General features: G+C 54.2%; 1 protein-coding gene across 1 annotated transcript; it reads right to left on the bottom strand.

The window, feature by feature from the left end:
• Positions 1-249: 249 nt before the first annotated feature.
• Positions 250-19,557, bottom strand: LOC132384048 (equilibrative nucleoside transporter 2-like). Its single transcript, XM_059955341.1, has 10 exons — positions 19,538-19,557; positions 19,280-19,419; positions 15,651-15,785; positions 11,734-11,831; positions 10,579-10,657; positions 8,984-9,093; positions 8,778-8,883; positions 7,654-7,739; positions 3,134-3,330; positions 250-1,035 (listed from the first exon to the last, which is right to left on the bottom strand). The coding sequence occupies exons 1-10, from the start codon at positions 19,540-19,542 to the stop codon at positions 924-926; spliced, it is 1,068 nt and encodes a 355-aa protein (XP_059811324.1). The 5' UTR covers positions 19,543-19,557; the 3' UTR covers positions 250-923.
• Positions 19,558-21,700: the final 2,143 nt, after the last annotated feature.

The following is a 21,700-nucleotide window of genomic DNA, read 5'->3' as shown; positions in this document are numbered from 1 at the left end:
GGTGAATGTGTGGAATGGGCTGCCAGCGACAGTGGTGGAGGTGGATACAATAGGGTCTTTAGACTCTTAGACAGGTACATGGAGCTTAGAAAAATAGAGGGCGATGCGGTAGGGAAATTCTAGGCATCTTCTAGAGTAGGTTACATGGTCAGCACAATATTGCGGGCCGAAGGGCCTCATGTACTGTAGATATCTATGTTTTGATAAATAAATCAGAATCTGAATAATTCAGTTATAAAAGAACACAGATCCAATAAGTTCTTTAATTTAGAATATATATATATAAAAAATAAAACAAAGACAAGTACAGTATTCTGATCCTGTACAGGAACGTAGCGAGAAGGCACTGTGGTCCCTGCAGGTCTCACCCTGCCAGCAGGAGCATCAGAATGTCTGGATCACACCGAGCCGACGGTCTCTCCTGACCCAGCGTGTGGGAGGCTGGGATCGAACTTCCCTCAGCTGACTGTCCATCGCCACTCCCGGGAAAAAGCCAGGCCGCCAGTCGGCACCCGCGGAGGTTAAGTGAAATGTCGGCCCCAACTCCCCCCCCCCCCCACCCTGACGGGCGCCGCCCGATCTGCACTCCGAGGGGAGGAGGAACCCCTCCAATGGGGTCAGTTTTGCCCGAGACATGTACCCGGACTGCTGGATACGGGATGGCGGGTGGAGGTGAACTGTAGCTGCGGCTTGTAATTTGCATATACCCTGGGTGTGGGGGTGCGGTCCCTGTGCGTGTGGCTCGGTGGCAAAGGGTGGGGGGCTTCTCGAGAATGGGTGCTCAAGTGGGAGTGGGGCGTAGCGGAGTTGGGGAGGGGTGGGGGAGAGGGAATCCCGTGGAAACGTTCACAGTCCAGCCGCTGTTTCGGAGGGCGGTGGGCGAGACCCCCTCTCCCCCCCCCCCAGCGGGTCACCGCGGCCGTTTACATCATCGTCCTGATGGCAAAGGAGAGGGCGGCTCCCAGCGCGAGTCCCAGGGACAGGAAGAAAGCCATGATTGCCCCGGCCATCTCCGCGTCCCTGGTGGAGACTTGCCTGTTGGAAAAAAGGGAAAGGAAAAAGTAGTTAGTGAGACCAAGGCTGGAGACGCCACTGTCCAAACAAACCAGCCCCTCCGAGACTCGGTGACGAGTTCAAAATTCGAGATTGTTTAACGTCGCTTCCGGTACAAAAGTGTACAGGGGAATGAACCAATTGTTACTCCAGATCAGATAACACACCGAGAGAAAGAACATCACATAAAAAACTCATTAAATATAAACACACAAGATAGCTTACAGACACCGATTGATTGATTGTCTGTTTGTAGAGTGACGCTAGGCACTGGAGTGTCTGTACATCAAGTCAAGTCAGTTTTTATTGTCATTTCGACCATAACTGCTGGTACAGTACACAGTAAAAATGAGACAATGTTTTTCAGGACCGTGGTGTTACATGACACAGCACAAAAGCTAGACTGAACTATGTAAAAACAACACAGAAAAAAACTACACTAGACTACAGACCTACCCAAGACTGCATAAAGTGCACAAAACAGTGCAGGCATTACAATAAATAATAAACAGGACAATAGGGCAGTAAGGTGTCAGTCCAGGCTCTGGGTATTGAGGAGTCTGATAGTTTGGGGGTGAAGAAACTGTTTATACATAAGGTGACTCTTGACAGGAAATGATGAAGTAGTGGTAGAGGAGGGGTGTGGAGGGGTGGGTTAGGGGGTGGAGGTGTTGATTAGCTTCACTGCTCGGGGAAAGGAACTGTTTTCCTTTCTGCACTGGTCAAAGAACACTGAGGCTGCCTACAAGAAGGGTCAGAGCCGTCTCTACTTCCTGAGGAGACTGAGGTCCTTTAACATCTGCCGGACGATGCTGAGGATGTTCTACGAGTCTGTGGTGGCCAGTGCTATCAAGTTTGCTGTTGTGTGCTGGGGGTAGCAGACACCAACAGAATCAACAAACTCATTCGTAAGGCCAGTGATGTTGTGGGGGTGGAACTGGACTCTCTGATGGTGGTGTCTGAAAAGGGAATGCGGTCCAAGTCGCATGCCATCTTGGACAATGTCTCCCATCCACTCCATAATGTACTGGTTAGGCACAGGAGTACATTCAGCCAGAGACTCATTCCACCGAGATGCAACACTGAGTGTCACAGGAAGTCATTCCTGCCTGTGGCCATCAAACTTTACAACTCCTCCCTCGGAGTGTCAGACACCCTGAGCCAATAGGCTGGTCGTGGACTTATTTCCACTTGGAATAATATACTTATTTAATTATTTATGGTTTTATTTTGCTATATTTCTTCACTATTCTTGGTTGGAGCGACTGTAACGAAACCCAATTTCCTTTGGGTATGTCTGTCTGGTGCTGATGCTACGCAGTCGTCTCCCTGATGGGAGTGGGACAAACAGTCCATGAACAGGGTGGGATCCTTCAGGATGTTACTAGCCCTTTCTCTGTTCTACCCTGCACACGGTCACTTGGTTCTCTCAACATCCACATCCGTCGCTGCTCTGAGTCTAGGGCAGGGGAAAAAGAAATACCCCCCAAAAAATATTCCTGCCACATTTCCGCCTGGAACAGCCGATCTTTTATTCTGAATCTGTGGGCCCTGGTCTAAGACTCTCTGAGGGTGGGGGAGAAACTCCCAGAACCTCCACCCAACAGAGTACAAACTGCCCTGAACACCCAAGTAAATCCACCTTGGTTTTACCTTTCTTGAGGTATTTCCCCTGCTTTCCCCCATATCCCTCACCCCTTTCTCCGACGCCGAAAACCAACGCCTGTGTTTGCTCGGTACTGCCCTCCAGTGCTCGCTCGGTCCCAAGTCCCTTTGCAGCTCAGATTTTTCTACGTTGCAGTTTAGAAAAGTCACCCCTTTCATTTTTTCTACCGAAGTGCACTTACTGACAGTGAATTCCATTTGCAACTTTGCTGCTAATCTCAGTCCTGTAGCCAGTACCTGCCCCTGCTGCTATCTTCGTATCGTCTCAAACTTTGCCAAACAAAGCCACAATTCTGTCACTGCGGCGCAGTAAACTTTTCTCCCCGCCTTGCACCGCACTGCCGCCTCAGACGACATAATGCCAGCGCCCCCCCACCCCCCCGACCCCGATGCCGGCCTGCAATCTGGAACTTACTTGGGTGCGTAGCACATGCACAGCGTGACCAGGTACCCGTTGGAGAAGGCGAAGAGGGTCATGAAGAGGATGAACCAGCCGTCATGCCGGAAGATGATGGGCAGGTGAGACCGTTCCTTCACGTTGCAGAGCACAAAGAGGGGGATGAAAACAAACCGGACCAGGACCATGACCAACAGAGGGATTCGTCTGCGCGGCTAGATGACACAAAAACAAACGAACATAAGAAATAGGAGCAGGAGTCGGCCATCCGGCCCATCGAGCCTGCCCTGCTACTCAATAAGATCATGGCTGATCTGTCCGTAAACTCAGCTCCTTCTACCTGCCTTTTCCCTACAACCCTTAATTCCCCATCTATGTAAAAACCTTTCTGTTTCTTAAATATATTTAGTGAAGAAGCCTCCACTGCTTCATCGGGCAGAGAATTCCACAGATTCATCACTCTCTGAGAAAAGCAGTTCCTCCTCATCTCCATCCTAAATCTACTCCCCAGAATCTTGAGGCTATGTCCCCTGGTTCTAGTCTCACCCACCAGTGGAAACAACATTCCAACTTCTATCTCATCTATCCCTTTCATAATTTTGTATGTTTCTATAAGATGGCCTCTCAGTCTTCTGAATTCCAGAGAGTACAGTCCCAGGTGACTCAATCGCTCCCCGTAGATTAACCCCTTCATCCCTGGAATCAACCAGTGGGATCTGTTCTGGGACCCTTACTCTTTGTGATTTTTATAAAAGACCTGGATTAAGAAGTGGACGGATGGGTTAGTAAGTTTACTGATCACACAAAGGTTGGGGGCATTGTGGATAGTGTAGAGGGCTGTCAGAGGTTACAGCGGGACATTGATAGGATGCAAAACTGGGCTGAGAAGTGGCAGATGGAGTTCAACCCAGACAGGTGTGAAGTTGTTCATTTTGGTAGGTCAAATATGATGGCAAAATATATTACTGGTAAAACTCTTGGCAGTGTGGAGGATCAGAGGGATCTTGGGGTCTGAGTCCATACGACACTCAAAGCTGCTGTGCAGGTTGACCCTGTGATTAAGAAGGTGTACGGTGTATTGGCCTTCATTAATCATGGAATTGAATTTAGGAGCCAAGAGGTAATGTTGCAGCTATACAAGACCCTGGTCAGACCCCACCTGGAGTACTGTGCTCAGTTCTGGTCGCCTCACTACAGGAAGGATGTGGAAACCATAGAAAGGGTGCAGAGGAGATTTACAAGGATTTTGCTTGGATTGGGGAGCGTGCCTTATGAGAATAGGTTGAGTGAACTCGGCCTTTTCTCCTCGGAGCGACGGAGGGTGAGAGGTGACCTGATAGAGGTGTATAAGATGATGAGAGGCATTGATCGTGTGGATAGTCAGAGGCTTTTTCCCAGGGCTGGAATGGTTGCCACAAGAGGACACAGGTTTAAGGTGCTGGGGAGTAGGTACAGAGGGGATGTCAGGGGTAAGTTTTTTACTCAGAGAGTGGTTGGTGTGTGGAATGGGCTGTCGGCGACGGTGGTGGAGACGGACACGATGGGGTCTTTTAAGAGACTTTTGGATAGGTACATGGAGCTTAGAAAAATAGAGGGCTGTGGGTAACCCTAGGTAGTTTCTAAGGTAGGGACATGTTCAGCACAAATTTGTGGGCCGAAGGGCCTGTATTGTGCTGTAGGTTTTCTATGTTTCTATCCTTCCTCGAGTAAGGAGACCAGAACCGCACGCGGTACTCCAGGTGCGGCCTCACCAGTACCCCGTACAGTCACAGCATGGCCTCCCTGCTCTTCAACTCAATCCCTCCAGCAATGAAGGCCCACATCCCGTTTGCCTTCTTAATAACAAGTTGCACCTGCAAGCCAACTTTTTGCAATTCATGCATAAGCTCTCCCAAGTCCCTCTGCACAGCAGCATGCTGCAATCTTTTACCATTTAAATAATAATCGGCTCTTCTCCTATGCTTTCCCAAGTGGATGACCTCGCATTTACCGACATTGTGTTCCATCTGCCAGCCCCTGGCCCACTCACTTAACCTATCTCCATCTCTCTGCAGACTCTCCACATCCTCCAACAGGAACCGGTCACGATCACGGGGCACCTAACCGTTAGGCAAGGCCCAGCGACGCCGGTCCCACCCTGGCCTTGGGTACGGCCCGTTTTATCGTTAATTCCACTCCCCAGGTAAAATGTGGGGCAGACTTAATGGGCCAAACGGCCTACTTCTGCTCCCAAGTCTTATGGTCTCAGCAATTCACAAAACAAATAATGGGAAGAGTGTAAAGACCACACGACAGAGGGAGCAGAATGAGGCCATTTGGCCCAATCGAGGTTGCCTCAACCATTCCATCATGGCCAACTTTTCTTCTCCCCAGTCAAGAACCTATCGACCTCTGCCTTAAATACACCCGATGACTGGGTCTCCACAATTGTCCCTGGTAATGAATTCCACAGATCCACCACTCCCCGGCTCAAGAAATTCCACCTCATCTCTGTCCCGAAAGGACGCCCCTCTATTCTGAGGCTGTGCCCTCTGGTCTGAGACTCCCCCACCCTAGGGAACATCCTCTCTCCACTGAATCAAGGGCTTTTCACCATTCCGTAGGTCTCAATTATTATAATTGATCATTTTTATGATAATAATAATTCCTCACTAATTTTGATAGGTGCACCGTAGAAAATTCAAGATTCGAAAAACTTTACTGTCATTCTAACCGTACATCAGCTGGGCAGGGCAGAACGAGACAGCGTTTCCCAGGGGCAGTGCAATCATAACATAACAAACGCAACACTAAATAATAAACATAACCATAAATAGTAAAACACAACAGCCACATGTCAGTTAAAAACAAGTTATAAGCGTCCAGTGCAAGTTAAAAGTGTCCAAAGCAGAGTCAGGTAGAGCAGCTATTTGGCAGTCTGACTGCCTATGGGAGGAAGCTGTTTAGTTGCCTTGTGGTTTTAGTTTTGATGCTCCTGTAACGTTTGCCTGATGGCAGAGGAACAAACAATTCATGGGGAGGGTGTGAGGGGTCTTTAATGATGTATTAATTTAATGATTAAACATTCTTCTAGGGTGCATCACAACCTGGTATGGAAGTTGTCCTGTCCAAGACTGGAAGGAGCTGCAGAAGATCGTGAGCACAGCCCAGCACATCACACAAACCAATCTTCTGTCCTTGGACTCACTTTACACCACATGCTGTCACAGCAGTGCTGCCAGGATAATCAAGGACACGACCCACCCAGCCGACACACTTTCTGTCCCTCTTCAGGAGCTTGAAGACTCGTACGGCCGGATTTGGGAACAGCTTCTTTCCAACCGTGATAAGACTGCCGAACGGATCCTGACCCGGATCTGGGCCGTACCTTCCAAATATCCGGACCTGACCTGCACTACCTTACTTTCCCTTTTCTATTTTCTAATTATGATTTATATATTTGTACTTCAGGGAACGCGAAGCGCAGAATCAAATATCGCTGTGGTGATTGTACACTCTAGTATCAATTGCTTGGTGACAATAAAGTAAAATCAGGTCACCCGCTGTTCTACTGAATTCCAGTGAGTACAGCCCCAGAGATATCAAACACTCTTCCTATGACCAGCCTTTCAATCCTGGAATCATGTGGGTGATACCTCCTTCCCTTTCTCCTCTCTTCCCCGATCGGTTTCCTTCCCCTGCAGCTCGTCCACCCACCACCCCCCAGCTTCATACTTTGTCCTTCCCCCCCCCCCCCACCAAGTCTTTCTCCTCGCCTCTCTGAGGGGTCTCTCGGCCCGAGACCTTGACCGTTCACGCTGCTCCGGAACTTCCTGCGGGGGAGCAGAGAGGGCAAAGAGGGGGCGAGGCTGAGAAGGGGGCTTGCCTGTGAGTCACCGGACAAGCGGGCCAGGTAAACAGTGACTGCAAAGGAACTTACGTACAGTTCCGGCTTCCTAGAGGGAGGACCTGGAGGCTTTGGGAAGGGTGTTGAAGGGTGGGTGAATAGTTCCAGCTACAAAGTTGGACCAACTTGGATTATATCTTCTGGAACAGAGTCTGAGGGACAAGCAAAAATTCAGTGAGAAGTAGATAGGGTTGATAAAGTTTTATTTGTTTTTTAGCTAGAGGGAAAATGACCATAGTAGAGACTAGAGGTCATGGGTTAAGGGTGAAAGGTGAAACATTTAACGGGAACCTGAGAATGAATGTCGTCTCTCAGGGTACCGCCAGTGGAAGTTCAGCGGCCGATGGCATATTTGATTTTTTTTTTAAAACATTTAGAGCACATTCTCGGTTAAACTTCCCCCCCATCTCCTACATCCAGGTACTTGACTCCTCATTCTTTAGCCAGAGGGTGGTGAATCTGGGGAATTTGTTGCCACAGGCAACAGGCTGTGGGGGCCGAGTCACTGGGTATGTTTAAGGCGGAGGTTGATAAGATCCCTGATGGGTCAGGAGGTTGGGGGCTGAGAGGGAAATGACGAAATGGTGGATCAGTCGAAGGGCCAATCGCAGCAAAGAGGGTTGGGGGAGGAAGGAGGTCTGCAAATACTCACCCACATATAGACAGCGGTAATGCTGCGTCCCGCCCAATCCATAATGTTAAACAGCAGGAAGCATGCTACTGGTGTGAAGTAGTCTTCTGCGGGAAGGAAAAGAAACCAGGTGAACAAATATTCTCCACACACAAACCCACTCCCGGTTCTGGCATTTGACCCTAAGACATCATCATCAGGCGCCACCACATCGTGTGACATCATCACGCGCCGAGTTGCATACGGGGTGGGCGATCCTGGTCACATGACCGTGATGGTTCTTGCCAAAATTTTCTATCGAAGTGGCCTCCTTACGAGGCGGGTGATGCCCAGCCGTTATTAATACTCTTCAGAGATTGTCTGCCTGGGTCAGGACTTGTGATATGCACCGGCCGCTTGCACAGTCACCCACCACCAGCTCCCACGGCTCCACATGACCCCACTACATCTTGCCCCCAGGGTGAACTGCAGGCCAGCGGAGGGAAGGGGCGCCTTACACCTCCTTTGGCAGAGGCACATCGCGATCCTGCTACTACCCAAGACATGGCTGCAGAATTAGGCCACTTATCCTATAGTGTCAGCCCCGCCATTCGATCACGGCGGATTCAATATCACTCTCAGCCCCATTCCCCGGAGGGTGCGAGGGGGAGGGTCCCATCCCCGGTGAGGGTCAATGTGTTTGTGTGTCTAAGTTTACTGAATGTGCGTCTGCAATCTCACAAGCATGCCAACACCTCTGCTGGTCCTCGCCAATTTTAACAGACGCCAATGCAGAACACATCCCATGCACAGTGACCGCGCAAAACCTCGGGGAGTTGCGGGCACAGCTCAGAACCATCACGGGAACCAGCCTCCCCTCCGCGGACTCTGTCCACACTCCTCGCTGCCTCAGTAAAGCAGCCAGTGTCATCAAAGACCCCCACACCCCACCCTGGACATTCCCTCTTCTCCCACCGGGCAGAAGATACAGTGCTCGTCCCGTCAGGCTTAGGGACAGTTTCTCCCCCACTGCTGTCAGAGCACGCCCTCGAATTTCCTGCGCGCTGAGGCGGCAGGGCGACCCGCGCAGACGGCATGCCGGAAGTTTCTTTCCCCATGACATCTCGCTACAAATGGCAAACCCAACTTCACCGGTGAATACTCACTCCACTGGCCCTCCTCCACCTGTGAGCTAACCTTCGCTGTAATGGCAGGGAAAACCGACAGGGTGACCGTGAAGACCAGGCACGTAGAGATCGCAGTCATCCAGATCTGTGTTGGAGGGGTCGAGAGGAGAGGTCAGTCACTATCAGCCTCACCGCCGGCGTCTCCGGACGGGACGCAGCACGTCACCTCCACCCTCCCCGCTCACCTTGCTCAACACTTTGATGAGGCTCGAGGTCTTTTCCACTTTGTCCTCGCCGACCTCCAGGTTGGTCAGCGCCGTCTCGCTTTTCGGCATCACTTTGCTTTTGTCCTCATCTACAGAAGATAAACGCGAGGAAGGACGATTAAAACAAATACGGGACGGCGTAGGAGCCTGGGCATTGGTTTTCCATCCACTTTGTATTCTGTGTTGTGCATTTACTGGAGGGGGAGGGGCATAGTAAAAGTGAAGGGAATAAGTCTCGTATCCATGTTTTCTTCATCGTACCGGGGATCGACAGGGGTCAAGTCTCTTTTTAACCACTCGGCCAATGCTTAGCTCACACTTACGTTTCATCGCTTCGAGACTGCACGTTGGCCAGTCGAGGATCGAATGCGTATCCGCGGTTTTAGGAGCACTCGTTATTGGAGCGGAGAGTATAGCAAATCCGCCGCCGGCTGTGTCTTTGGTGAGGGTGGGGTTCACTGGCCACCGTTGGGACGTTCCAAGGGTTAACGCAGAACAGTACAGGCCCTTCAGCCCACGATGTTGTACTTCCAAGATCAATCTAGCCTTTCCCTCCCACACAGCCCTCCTCCGGAATCTAAAAGTTATTGCCTCTTCCCACCCCCTTTAAGCCATTCCCACCTTGGAAAAAAGTCTCTGGCTCTCTACTCGATCTGTGCCTCCGATCAGCCTCTACCCCTCTCATCCTCCTTCACTCATTCAGAATAAGTTTGTGCTCTCTAAACCGGGCAGCGTCCCGCTGAATCTCCTCGGCACTCTCTCTAAAGCTTCCACATCCTTCCTGTGGTGAGGCGACCAGAACTGAGCAGAATACTCCAAGTGGGGTCTGACCAGGGTCCTTTATAGCTGCAGCACTACCTCTTGTGTTCTTAGCCACCCTATCAGCTCCAATCCCCTTGAGGGGCAAGGACTGTGCCCTAAAACCACTAGTGGAAGATTCCCCCCCCACCCGCCCCACACACACACAGATGCCACTCAGCTCAGCAGCGCCCCCTCAGTTAGCCGGTGGGAACTGCAAGCGCTCATCATAGAAAATCTGATAATACATTTGGTAGATGCCATCAATGGCCAGGTTTTAACTTCACGCCCAAACACGCGAGTAGGTCCCCTCCTTCCTTCCTCCCTTGATGGCCCAGCAAGTGGCTTGTCTGGCGGGCAGCCACTTAGTGCAGTGAGGGTTGGGGTTAATTCGATCCCAGCCTGCAACTCACTGCTGGGATCTGCTGTTGGGTGTCGAGGACGCACACCGGGGGTGGGCGGTGGTGGGGAAAACGGGTGACACACCCGTTAACAGGGAGGGGACACTCTCAGACAGTGCAGTGTCTCCCCACGCACCGGGAAAAATTACCCCGGATTTAAAAATCCGGATTGAATTTGCAAACTTCACGCTAGAGGACAAGCATCGCCAGAGACTGTAGCGAAAATGTTTTTGTGTGTGGGGGGGGGGGTGGAACAAATCCTAACTGCGGAGCTTAATGAAGGATCGGTGGAGCTGACAGGGATATGAGGAGGGTCAGAGACCCCAGAGGGATTCACCGGGGTGGGTTTGGGACGAGGCCCCCCTACACACTTACCATTGAACAGCAAACCCATGTTACTCTCCTTCTTAGGGGGCATCTGCTGACCTTTGGTGAAGTGGTACCTCGCAAATTCCTGCCAACAGGGAACAGTGAACATCGGTGAGGCGTCGCGGGGGCAGGCAAAGACCCAAGATTCAACCCCCGTGCTGTTGCCGGCTCACCCAGACTCTCGTCGGCCCCTCTCCCCTCTCCCAGCTCGTAGCGGCGGGGAACCGCAAAGTTGCGCTGGTGTTCCCAGTCACGGACTGCCGTGGAGGAACATGACCCTCTCACCCCCTCCGGTTCTCACCCCGTTCCAACCCTCCTGCCCCCACCAGTTTCCCTGCTTTGACCCCACCAAATATCTGCGCGTGGGACACCCCCACTAAACCTTCTCCCAGCCCGCCCTGTTCCAAAGGGAAGGAGCCCACTTTCTGCCCCGTATCCGGGTCTGGGGGCCACTCCAGTCACCATCTCGGAGGATCTACTCAGCGCGAACACGAAGAAGACACGCGGTGGAGACCTGGCACATCGCCGAGAAAAAAGCGATTTTCCGCAGACATCCCGCGGGGAGCATTCTGACTGGTTACGTCACTATCTGGTACGGAGGGGGCCACCGAGGAGGATCGCAAGGGGCTGCAGAGGGTCATAAGCCTGGCCAGCACCATCATTGAGGGCTTCTCTTACAAGGCCATGGATGGCGGACATCTTGAATCACCGGGGGGGGGAATACCGCTGGCATCGAGGGCAGTTGGTTCCAGGGTTGCCCAGGCCTGGAGAGGGGAGACTTGCTGCATGGGCCACTGCCAGTCTTCCATTCAACCTTGCCCCAGGCCTGGAGAGGACGCAGATCCAAGGTCTCGCGAGACTAACGGGTGCCACACACGAGGGCAGCTATGAAGGTCCTCCATCTCTGGTGCTCAGGTCTTCCTGCATCGTGCCCGTGGCTTCCTCTCGGTTTTCACCGCCGTCAGTCACTCGAGGCCCGGGCGGAGACTCGGGAATACCGTCACACTCACTGTGGAAGTATTCAGTGCTGATTCCATAATAACCCTGTCAGGGTGTTCGGCCCTGAGCTGAACCCCCGAACCTGGCGGACCGCTCCTAGCCTGACCTCTACCCTCTGACCCGTGCCGAACAGCGAGGGAAGAACAGGGCCGTTAAACTCACCAGTTTAGGCAAGGTGAAGTAAAATATGATGGTCAGGAAGATCACCAGGCAGGGGGTGATGAAGTAGCCAAGCGCCATCGCTTCTTTACCCACGCCGCCTGCGGAGAAACCACGAGTCCGTGAGACGCGGGAGAGAGAGCCAGGCCATTCAGCCCCCCCGTTCCCCAGCCTTCTCCCAGTGACTAATCAGGGACCCGAAAATCTCCGCTTTAAACATACCCAGTGACTTGGGTTCAACATGCATTCATTATCAAAGTCTCGTACCACCTTGAGATTCGCCCGCTGACGGGCATCACAAAACAAAGACGCCCGAAAGAAACTGTTAAAAAGAAAACCGATGAATGCAATGCCCAATATGGAGAGGGGGGGAGAGAGAGAGAGGGGGGGGGGGAGAGAGAGGGGGGGGAGAGAGAGAGAGAGGGGGGGGAGAGAGAGAGGGGGGGGAGAGAGAGAGAGAGGGGGGGAGAGAGAGAGAGGGGGGGAGAGAGAGAGAGGGGGGGGAGAGAGAGAGAGGGGGGGAGAGAGAGAGGGGGGGGAGAGAGAGAGGGGGGGGAGAGAGAGAGGGGGGGGGAGAGAGAGGGGGGGGGGAGAGAGAGGGGGGGGAGAGAGAGAGGGGGGGAGAGAGAGGGGGGGAGAGAGAGGGGGGGAGAGAGAGGGGGGGAGAGAGAGGGGGGGAGAGAGAGGGGGGAGAGAGAGGGGGGAGAGAGAGGGGGGAGAGAGAGGGGGGAGAGAGAGGGGGGGAGAGAAATGCACGTTTGGCATAGAGTAGAAGCAAGAGTATTCAGAACATAAACGAGTCACGGTGGAGAGGGCGTCACGGAGAGGGGAGTGAAATCAGCCTGACCCTCGCCTCCGGTCCCGACTCCCTGCCTTTTCAATCCCTCCAGCCCGACATTTGCATTGTCCAAACAAGGGGTTGCCCCTGCTCTAGGACCCGGTCCCATCGATACACTCTGGGCTGTGAACCCCAACGTCACGTTCCACCCCGAATCAAATCAGCCACCTGACTCACCACCCTCCGGCTAAAGAAATTACACCCCCCCCACCAATCTCTGCTCTGAGGGGACGTCTAAAGAGAGACCCAGTGGCATGTTGAATACCGGGTGAAACGCAAAGCCTTCGCGGTATCTGCATTCGTGTCTTTGCTCATGCTGGAGTGCCCGGTGGCGGGGGGCGGGGGGAGCTGGAGTGCCCGGTGGCGGGGGCAGGTGGAGTGCCTGGTGGCGGGGGGAGCTGGAGTGCCCGGTGGCAGGGGGGGGGGGGGGGGGCGGGGGAGCTGGAGTGCCCGGTGGCGGGGGGCGGGGGGAGCTGGAGTGCCCGGTGGCGGGGGGCGGGGGGAGCTGGAGTGCCCGGTGGCGGGGGGCGGGGGGAGCTGGAGTGCCCGGTGGCGGGGGGAGGTGGAGTGCCCGGTGGCGGGGGCAGGTGGAGTGCCCGGTGGCGGGGGGAGGGGGAGCTGGAGTGCCCGGTGGCGGGGGGCGGGGGGAGCTGGAGTGCCCGGTGGCGGGGGGAGGGGGAGCTGGAGTGCCCGGTGGCGGGGGGCGGGGGGAGCTGGAGTGCCCGGTGGCGGGGGGCGGGGGGAGCTGGAGTGCCCGGTGGCGGGGGGAGCTGGAGTGCCCGGTGGCAGGGGGCGGGGGGAGCTGGAGTGCCCGGTGGCGGGGGGAGTTGGAGTGCCCGGTGGCGGGGGGAGGGGGAGCTGGAGTGCCCGGTGGCGGGGGGAGGGGGAGCTGGAGTGCCCGGTGGCGGGGGGAGGGGGAGCTGGAGTGCCCGGTGGCGGGGGGAGGGGGAGCTGGAGTGCCCGGTGGCGGGGGGCGGGGGGAGCTGGAGTGCCCGGTGGCGGGGGGCGGGGGGAGCTGGAGTGCCCGGTGGCAGGGGGCGGGGGAAGCTGGAGTGCCCGGTGGCAGGGGGCGGGGGGAGCTGGAGTGCCCGGTGGCGGGGGGAGCTGGAGTGCCCGGTGGCGGGGGGCGGGGGGAGCTGGAGTGCCCGGTGGCGGGGGGAGCTGGAGTGCCCGGTGGCAGGGGGCGGGGGGAGCTGGAGTGCCCGGTGGCAGGGGGCGGGGGGAGCTGGAGTGCCCGGTGGCGGGGGGAGCTGGAGTGCCCGGTGGCGGGGGGCGGGGGGAGCTGGAGTGCCCGGGGGCGGGGGGAGCTGGAGTGTCTGGTGGCGGGGGGAGCTGGAGTGCCCCGTGGCGGGGGGCGGGGGGAGCTGGAGTGCCCGGGGGCGGGGGGAGCTGGAGTGCCCGGGGGGAGGGGGAGCTGGAGTATCTGGTGGCGGGGGAGCTGGAGTGCCCGGTGGCGGGGGGAGCTGGAGTGTCCGGTGGCGGGGGGCGGGGGAGCTGGAGTGCCCGGTGGCGGGGGGCGGGTGGAGCTGGAGTGCCCGGGGGCGGGGGGAGCTGGAGTGCCCGGTGGCGGGGGGCGGGGGGGAGCTGGAGTGCCCGGTGGCGGGGGGCGGGGGGAGCTGGAGTGCCCGGGGGCGGGGGGAGCTGGAGTGCCCGGTGGCGGGGGGCGGGGGGGAGCTGGAGTGCCCGGTGGCGGGGGGAGCTGGAGTGCCCGGTGGCGGGGGGTGGGGGGAGCTGGAGTGCCCGGTGGCGGGGGGCGGGGGGAGCTAGAGTGCCCGGTGGCGGGGGGCGGGGGGAGCTGGAGTGCCCGGTGGCGGGGGGCGGGGGGAGCTGGAGTGCCCGGTGGCGGGGGGCGGGGGGAGCTGGAGTGCCCGGTGGCGGGGGGCGGGGGGAGCTGGAGTGCCCGGTGGCGGGGGCTGTGGCTTCTTTTTGCCGATCGTTGCTCGCTGTCGCTTAAGCGCAGGAAGGAGGGGAGCTGGGGAGGGCTTTGGGGTTCCAACGTCTAACTGTTGTTCATTCTTTGTGCTACTTCTCCGTTTTTGTGGATGTTTGTGAAGAAAAAGCGTTTCAGGACGTATATTGTATACATTTCTCTGACATTAAACTTGACCTTCGAACCTTCTACCCCGAGGCTGTGCCCTCTGCCTCCTCCCCACAACCTTTGTCGCCCTTACTAATCGTACGTGACACCTATGCGAGGTGTACATGACAAGAGGCACAGATCGAGTGGCCTGGAACAGCCCGAGACATTTCCCTCCCAGGGTGGAAGTGGCTAGGACGAGGGGGACTGGAGTGAGGTTAAGGGAGGGGTGTCAATGTCAAAGATTAATCATTTTTTTCATATTCCCCCCCCCCCCCACAGAGAGCGGTAGGTGAGTGGAAGAGGCAGAAACATTAGGGGCATTTAAACAGACTCTTAGAGAGACGCATGGGTGATAGGAAAATGCAAGTTACGCGGGAGGGACGGGTCGGATTATTCTTGGAGTAGGTTAGGATGTCGGCACATCGTGGGACGAAGGGCCTGTGTGACAAGGTGGCTGGGTGGTTAAGGTCACAGACTGCTAACCAACTGCGTCCTGCGGGCCTGGGTTCGAACCCCACCTTCGTCGGTTCGGAGCGGTCAGTGCCACACCCTACGGTGTGTTAGTAAGTTGTGGGGTGGGGGGGGGGCGTTATATTGGGAGTTGGAAGCACGGCACCCCACCCCCCAACAGCACTTCCACGGACCATGCTGTTCGGCGATACAAACAACCCATCTCACTGTGGTTTCCACGTACCCACACCGCCCTCTGAATGAATTGGCTCCCCTTAAGTATTTCACCTTTCACCCTTAACCTATGACCTTCAGCACCAGCCCCACTCAACCTAATCATTCTGTACCCCTCTATCACATCTCCCCATAATCCGGGTGGGAGGGGAGAGATTTCACAGGAACGCGAGGGGCAATTTCTACTCGTCGGCGCACGGAACGAGCTGCCAGAGGAAGTGGGGGTGGGGGCAAAAGCGGAAACTCCCGGAGACAGTCGGCGAGGACCAGGCGCGCGACTTCCTGATTCCGAAGGAAACGAAATCAAAGATAACTCACTTATTTTGGAGAATATAGCCGCCAGTGCAGCAAATATCCCGGCCACTCCCTGGCCACTCATGAAGACACTGCTGTACTTTGCGGGCAAGAGTCCGATCAGTCCGAACAAGCTCCCTTGTAAGACCGCTCCAAAGGCTGGAGGAATCAGGAAAGAGGGATTAGTCTTTACCGCACTTTTTTCCCTTGTGATCGCCACATCCTACTGGGAATACAAAAATCAGAAAGTCCGATGGCAGTGGAGCTGCGCGGTTTGTGGTGCAAACCAGGCCCTCTTGCCTCCCAGAGGGGAGAGGGTCGAGGCGCGGCGTATACGCAGGCCCGCTCTCCCGCCGTTACTGCTTTCCAGTGCTCGGTCCCCGGGAGACGAGCCGGATTGCTGCCGCCCGCGGCCGACGCGTCGCGAGACGGGGAACTGCTGCCGGCTCGCTCTCGCGGAACAATGGCTCCAGGACAACATCCCGTGCACCATCAATCTACAGTCCGTGACGCGGGGGGGTTTCTGTTGTGCGCTGAGTGTGACCGTGCGTGTGTGTACTGTACTTGGCCCTCAACCATCCGGCCCCTGAACATCACCCACCCAAACACTGACATTTCTACAGCACAGGCACTCACCTTCAAGGGCTTGCATTCTCGATATTTATTGCTCATTCTTTATTAATAACATTATTTTGTTTTTGTGCTTGCATAGTTTGTCTACAGCACACTAGTTGTCTGTTGCTGTACTTTGTACCTACTGTGAATGCCCACAAGTAAATGAAATTCAGGTGACATACATGTCCTTTGATAATAAATAAATTTACTTTCAACTTTAAGGAACAATATTTCGTTTACAATAGACAATAGGTGCAGAGGTAGACCATTTGGCCCTTCGAGCCTGCACCGCCATTTTGAGATCATGGCTGATCATCTACTATCAATACCCCGTTCCTGCCTTGTCCCCGTATCCCTTGATTTCCCTATCCATCTAGCTCCTTCTTGAAAGCATCCAGAGAATTGGCCTCCACTGCCTTCCGAGGCAGTGCATTCCAGACCCCCACAACTCTCTGGGAGAAGAAGTTTTTCCTTAACTCTGTCCTAAATGACCTACCCCTTATTCTCAAACCATGCCCTCTGGTACTGGACTCTCCCAGCATCTGGAACATATTTCCTGCCTCTATCTTGTCCAAACCCTTAATAATCTTATATGTTGCAATCAGATCCCCTCTCAATCTCCTTAATTCCAGCATGTACAAGCCCAGTCTCTCTAACCTCTCTGCGTAAGACAGTCCTGACATCCCAGGAATTAACCTTGTGGATCTACGCTGCACTTCCTCTACAGCCAGGATGTCCTTCCTTAACCCTGGAGACCAAAACTGTACACAATACTCCAGGTGTGGTCTCACCAGGGCTCTGTACAAATGCAAGAGGATTTCCTTGCTCTTGTACTCAATTCCCTTTGTAATAAAGGCCAACATTCCATTAGCCTTCTTCACTGCCTGCTGCACTTGCTCATTCACCTTCCGTGACTGATGAACAAGGACTCCTAGATCTATGTTAAGATATATGTATAGTTATGGTTGAATGATAATTGAACTTTTGAGGAATGGTGTTTCGTTTAGCTGCATACACAGTCATGGTCGACTGGTTTTTGAACTTGAACTTGGGAATTCTAGCGTCCCTGGACTCTCAGCCTATACGTTGTCCCCGCGACCCTGTGGGTTACCTCCGGGTGCTCCGGTTTCCTCCCGCAGTCCAAAGAGGTGCCGGTTAGAAGGTTAACTGGTCATTGTACATTGTCCCGTCGGGAACAGTTATTCCCCTACAACCATCGGGGCTCCTGGACCGTCGCGGACAACCTCACTCACCCCGACACCGAGTCGATCCCACAGACTCCCTTCCGCGGGCGGGGGATGACGACACTCTTTTACAACTCGCGTTCTCGCTATAATTTTCTCATTTGCACGCGCTGATGTGCAGAGGGGAGTGCTCGTTCATAGAAACATAGAAAATAGGTGCAGGAGTAGGCCATTCGGCCCTTCGAGCCTGCACTGCCATTCAGTATGATCATGGCTGATCATCCAACTCAGAACCCTGTACCTGCTTTCTCTCCATACCCCCTGATCCCTTTAGCCACAAGGGCCACATCTAACTCCCTCTTAAATATAGCCAATGAACCGGCCTCAACTGTTTCCTGTGGCAGAGAATTCCACAGATTCACCACTCTCTGTGTGAAGAAGTTTTTCCTCATCTCGGTCCTAAAAGGCTTCCCCTTTATCCTTAAATTGTGACCTCTCGTTCTGGACTTCCCCAAGATCGGAAACAATCTTCCTGCATCTGGCCTGTCCAATCCGTTCATGAATCACAAAAAGCTGTCTTGCAACAGGTTATGAAGAAGGCAAACTGAACGTTGCCCTTCATTGCTAGAGGGATTGAATTGAAGAGCAGGGAGGTCATGCTACAACTGTACAGGGCACTGGTGAGGCCGCACCTGGAGTACTGTGTGCAGTTCTGGACTCCTTACTCGAGGAAGGATATACTGGCTTTGGAGGCGGTGCACCAGGTTGATTCCAGGGATGAAGGGGTTAATCGCTGAGGAGAGATTGAGTCGCCTGGGACTGTACTCTCTGGAATTCAGAAGAATGAGGGGATCTTATAGAAACATACAAAATTTTGAAAGGGATAGATAAGATAGTAGGAAAGTTGTTTCCACTGGTAGGTGAGACTAGAACCAGGGGACACAGCCTCAAGATTCAGGGGAGAAGATTTAGGACGGAGATGAGGAGAAACTGTTTTTCCCAGAGAGTGGTGAATCTGTGGAATTCTCTACCCAGGGAAGCAGTTGAGGTTTCTTCACTAAATATATTTAAGATACAATTAGATAGGTTTTTACAAAGAAGGGGAATTCAGGGTTATGGGGAAAAGGCAGGTGGATGGAGCTGCGTTTATGGGTAGATCGGCCATGATCTTATTTAATGGCGGGGCAGGCTCGATAGGCCGGATGGCTGACTCCTGCTCCTATTTCTTATATTCTTATGCACATTGGTTACCTGTCAAGTTTTTATATACAGTTTTTTTCTTTATAAATTCTATTTTCTGCGAATGCTCACAAGAAAATGAAGGGAGGCCCGGTGAACTGGCCTCCTCAGCCCTTTGTGGCAATGAACTCACCCCCCCCCCAGGGCTAAAGAAATACCCGTTCTAAATGGACGTCCCCTTATTCCGAAGCTGGTGCTGGACTCCCCCCGCTACGGAAATACCCTCTCCACATCCACTTTATGTAGGTTTTTCAATATTCGGTAAGTCTCACTGAGATTCCACCCCCGCCCCATTCTTCTAAACTCCAGTGAGTACAGGCCCGGAGCCTTCAAACACTCCTCATAGGTTAACCCTTTCATTCCAGCAGAAACAAGCCACCACAACCTCTCCTTACAGCGGGGGGTCCACGGACCCCATCGGTTAATAATAGGGGTCGGTAAACTCCTTCCTTACGGCCTGGAATGAGGTCACAAGTCCACAAGTAATGGAGCGAGCTCTTTTTTTTTAAAGAAAAAACAACTCCGCCTTAGCCAGGAATCGGACCCACTCCCCTCGTCCACTGGGAGCCCAGCTGCTAACCCAAACCACCAGAGCCACGTGTCCTGGGTACTCACAGTTGATGAACCATATTGTAGACATGGTAACAGCGAAGAAGGAAAGGGGATCTATTGTTATCTTCACCAGCACCGTTGTCAGCATGAAGAGGATCAGAATCCCAAACAAGCTGCCGGCAATCCGGATATTCTGAGAGATCCTGTGAAAGTGGAAACAGAAATCAGAATCATTTCACCATCGCGTCGGGAAATTTGTTAACTATGCGGCAGCAGTACAAAGCAATTCATGTTAATATACAAAATAAAACTGTGGATTACAGCATAGATATAGTGCAAAAGTACAAATTTAAAAAAGTAGTGGGTTGGTGTTCATGGGCTTGATGTCCGTTCAGAAATTGGATGGCAGAGGGGAAGAAGCTGTTCCTGAATCGCTGAGTGTGCGTCTTCAGGCTCCTGTACCTCCTCCCTGATGGCAGAGGGGAAGAAGCTGTTCCTGAATCGCTGAGTGTGTGTCTTCAGGCTTCTGTACCTCCTCCCTGATGGCAGAGGGGAAGAAGCTGTTCCTGAATCGCTGAGTGTGTGTCTTCAGGCCCCTGTACCTCCTCCCTGATGGCAGAGGGGAAGAAGCTGTTCCTGAATCGCTGAGTGTGTGTCTTCAGGCCCCTGTACCTCCTCCCTGATGGCAGAGGGGAAGAAGCTGTTCCTGAATCGTTGAGTGTGTGTCTTCAGGCTCCTGTACCTCCTCCCTGATGGCAGAGGGGAAGAAGCTGTTCCTGAATCGTTGAGTGTGTGTCTTCAGGCTCCTGTACCCCCTCCCTGATGGCAGAGGGGAAGAAGCTGTTCCTGAATCGCTGAGTGTGTGTCTTCAGGCTCCTGTACCTCCTCCCTGATGGCAGAGGGGAAGAAGCTGTTCCTGAATCGCTGAGTGTGTGCCTTCAGGCTCCTGTACCTCCTCCCTGACGGCAGAGGGGAAGAAGCTGTTCCTGAATCGCTGAGTGTGTGCCTTCAGGCTCCTGTACCTCCTCCCTGATGGCAGAGGGGAAGAAGCTGTTCCTGAATCGCTGAGTGTGTGCCTTCAGGCTCCTGTACCTCCTCCCTGATGGCAGAGGGGAAGAAGCTGTTCCTGAATCGCTGAGTGTGTGCCTTCAGGCTCCTGTACCTCCTCCCTGATGGCAGAGGGGAAGAAGCTGTTCCTGAATCGCTGAGTGTGTGTCTTCAGGCTCCTGCACCTCTGCCCGATGGTAAAAACTCTCGAGTGGCACGGTAGATCCGGTATGGTACCGGCGACCCGGGTTCGATTCCCGCCACTGCCTGTGAGGAGTTTGTATGTTCTCCCCGTGACCGTGCGGGTTTCCTCCCACAGTCTGAAGGTCAGCTAACTGGTTGTTGATTAGGCTGGGATTAAGCTGGGGGGGGGGGAGGGATTGCTGCGCAGCCTGTTCTGTCAATAAGCAAAGAAATACGCTAGAATTTTTGGAAGAAACTACACACAAAGACAGTCGAGCAACCAATGTACAGGAGACGACAAACGAAAAACAATTTTTAAAAGATACCAAGCCCATCGCAACCACTGCGAACGCTTTGGCCAAGAGGCAGTTCAAAGTTCACAGAAAATTTATCCTCCAATGACCTGGAGTTGCACTTTCTTGCAGGCACTTGCAAAGAAATACCACAGAATCGACCGGACACAAAGACTGACGTGCGGGTGGCGTGCAAACAGAAAAATAGAAAATAAATTGTTAATAAGTAATAGTGGCATCGTAGTTTGTAAAGAGTCCTTGAAAGTGAGGCTGAAGGTCGAAGAGTGAGTTCAGTGCAGAGGTGGGTGAAGTTATCCACACTGGACCGGGAGGGAGCCTGGCGGTTTTGTGCTCTCGCTTTTGTACCTGGCCACTGATCGTCAGTGGATGGCGCTTATCGTGGGGCGGGGGATTCCAGCCAGGAGTGTCGAAAGACTAGCCTCAGATACAAGAACATCCCTTTCAGCCCAGGATGACGGTGCTGAAAACGATGCCCAGTCGAAAGTCAATCTCGTCCCGTACGCGGCCCCACACCGCTCCGCGGGCTCTACCGACTCCTCCCTCTGCCTCGGTAAGGCAGCCGGCGCAATCAAAGACCCTGACTGTCCGGGACACCGACCGTCCCTTCTCCCCATCTCCCATCAGGCAGAAAGGTGGGGGCCGCTGCACTCAGTCAGCTCCATCTTGGGCGCCAGCCTCCCTCAATATGACAGATTGAAAACAAAGGACCATCCGCAGAGCACTCTGCGGATGCTGGTGTCAAAGCAACACCTACTCAGCCGGTCGGGCCGAGACCCTCCGCCAGGACTGCTCGTTTCCCACGGAAGCTGCCCGACCTGCTGAGCTCGTCCAGCGTGCTGTGTGTGTTAGTGTTGGTAGATATATGGGAGGGGAGAGAGGGAGTGGGGGGGGAGAGAGGGGAGGGGAGAGAGAGGGAGAGGGAGAGGGGGAGGGGGAGAGG

Source organism: Hypanus sabinus, chromosome 31 (assembly GCF_030144855.1).
Source record: "Hypanus sabinus isolate sHypSab1 chromosome 31, sHypSab1.hap1, whole genome shotgun sequence".
Lineage (NCBI taxonomy): Eukaryota > Metazoa > Chordata > Chondrichthyes > Myliobatiformes > Dasyatidae > Hypanus > Hypanus sabinus.
This window is presented reverse-complemented; position numbering and strand designations above follow the sequence as displayed.

Bases quoted from the DNA above. Each gene is read 5' to 3' on its own strand.
- LOC132384048 (XM_059955341.1), bottom strand. The intron at 10,658-11,733 runs GTGAGTTTAACG...CCCTGTTGGCAG, and splicing joins ACTTCACCTTGCCTAAACTG to GAATTTGCGAGGTACCACTT. The intron at 7,740-8,777 runs GTGAGTATTCAC...TCCTTCCCGCAG, and splicing joins GGTGGAGGAGGGCCAGTGGA to AAGACTACTTCACACCAGTA.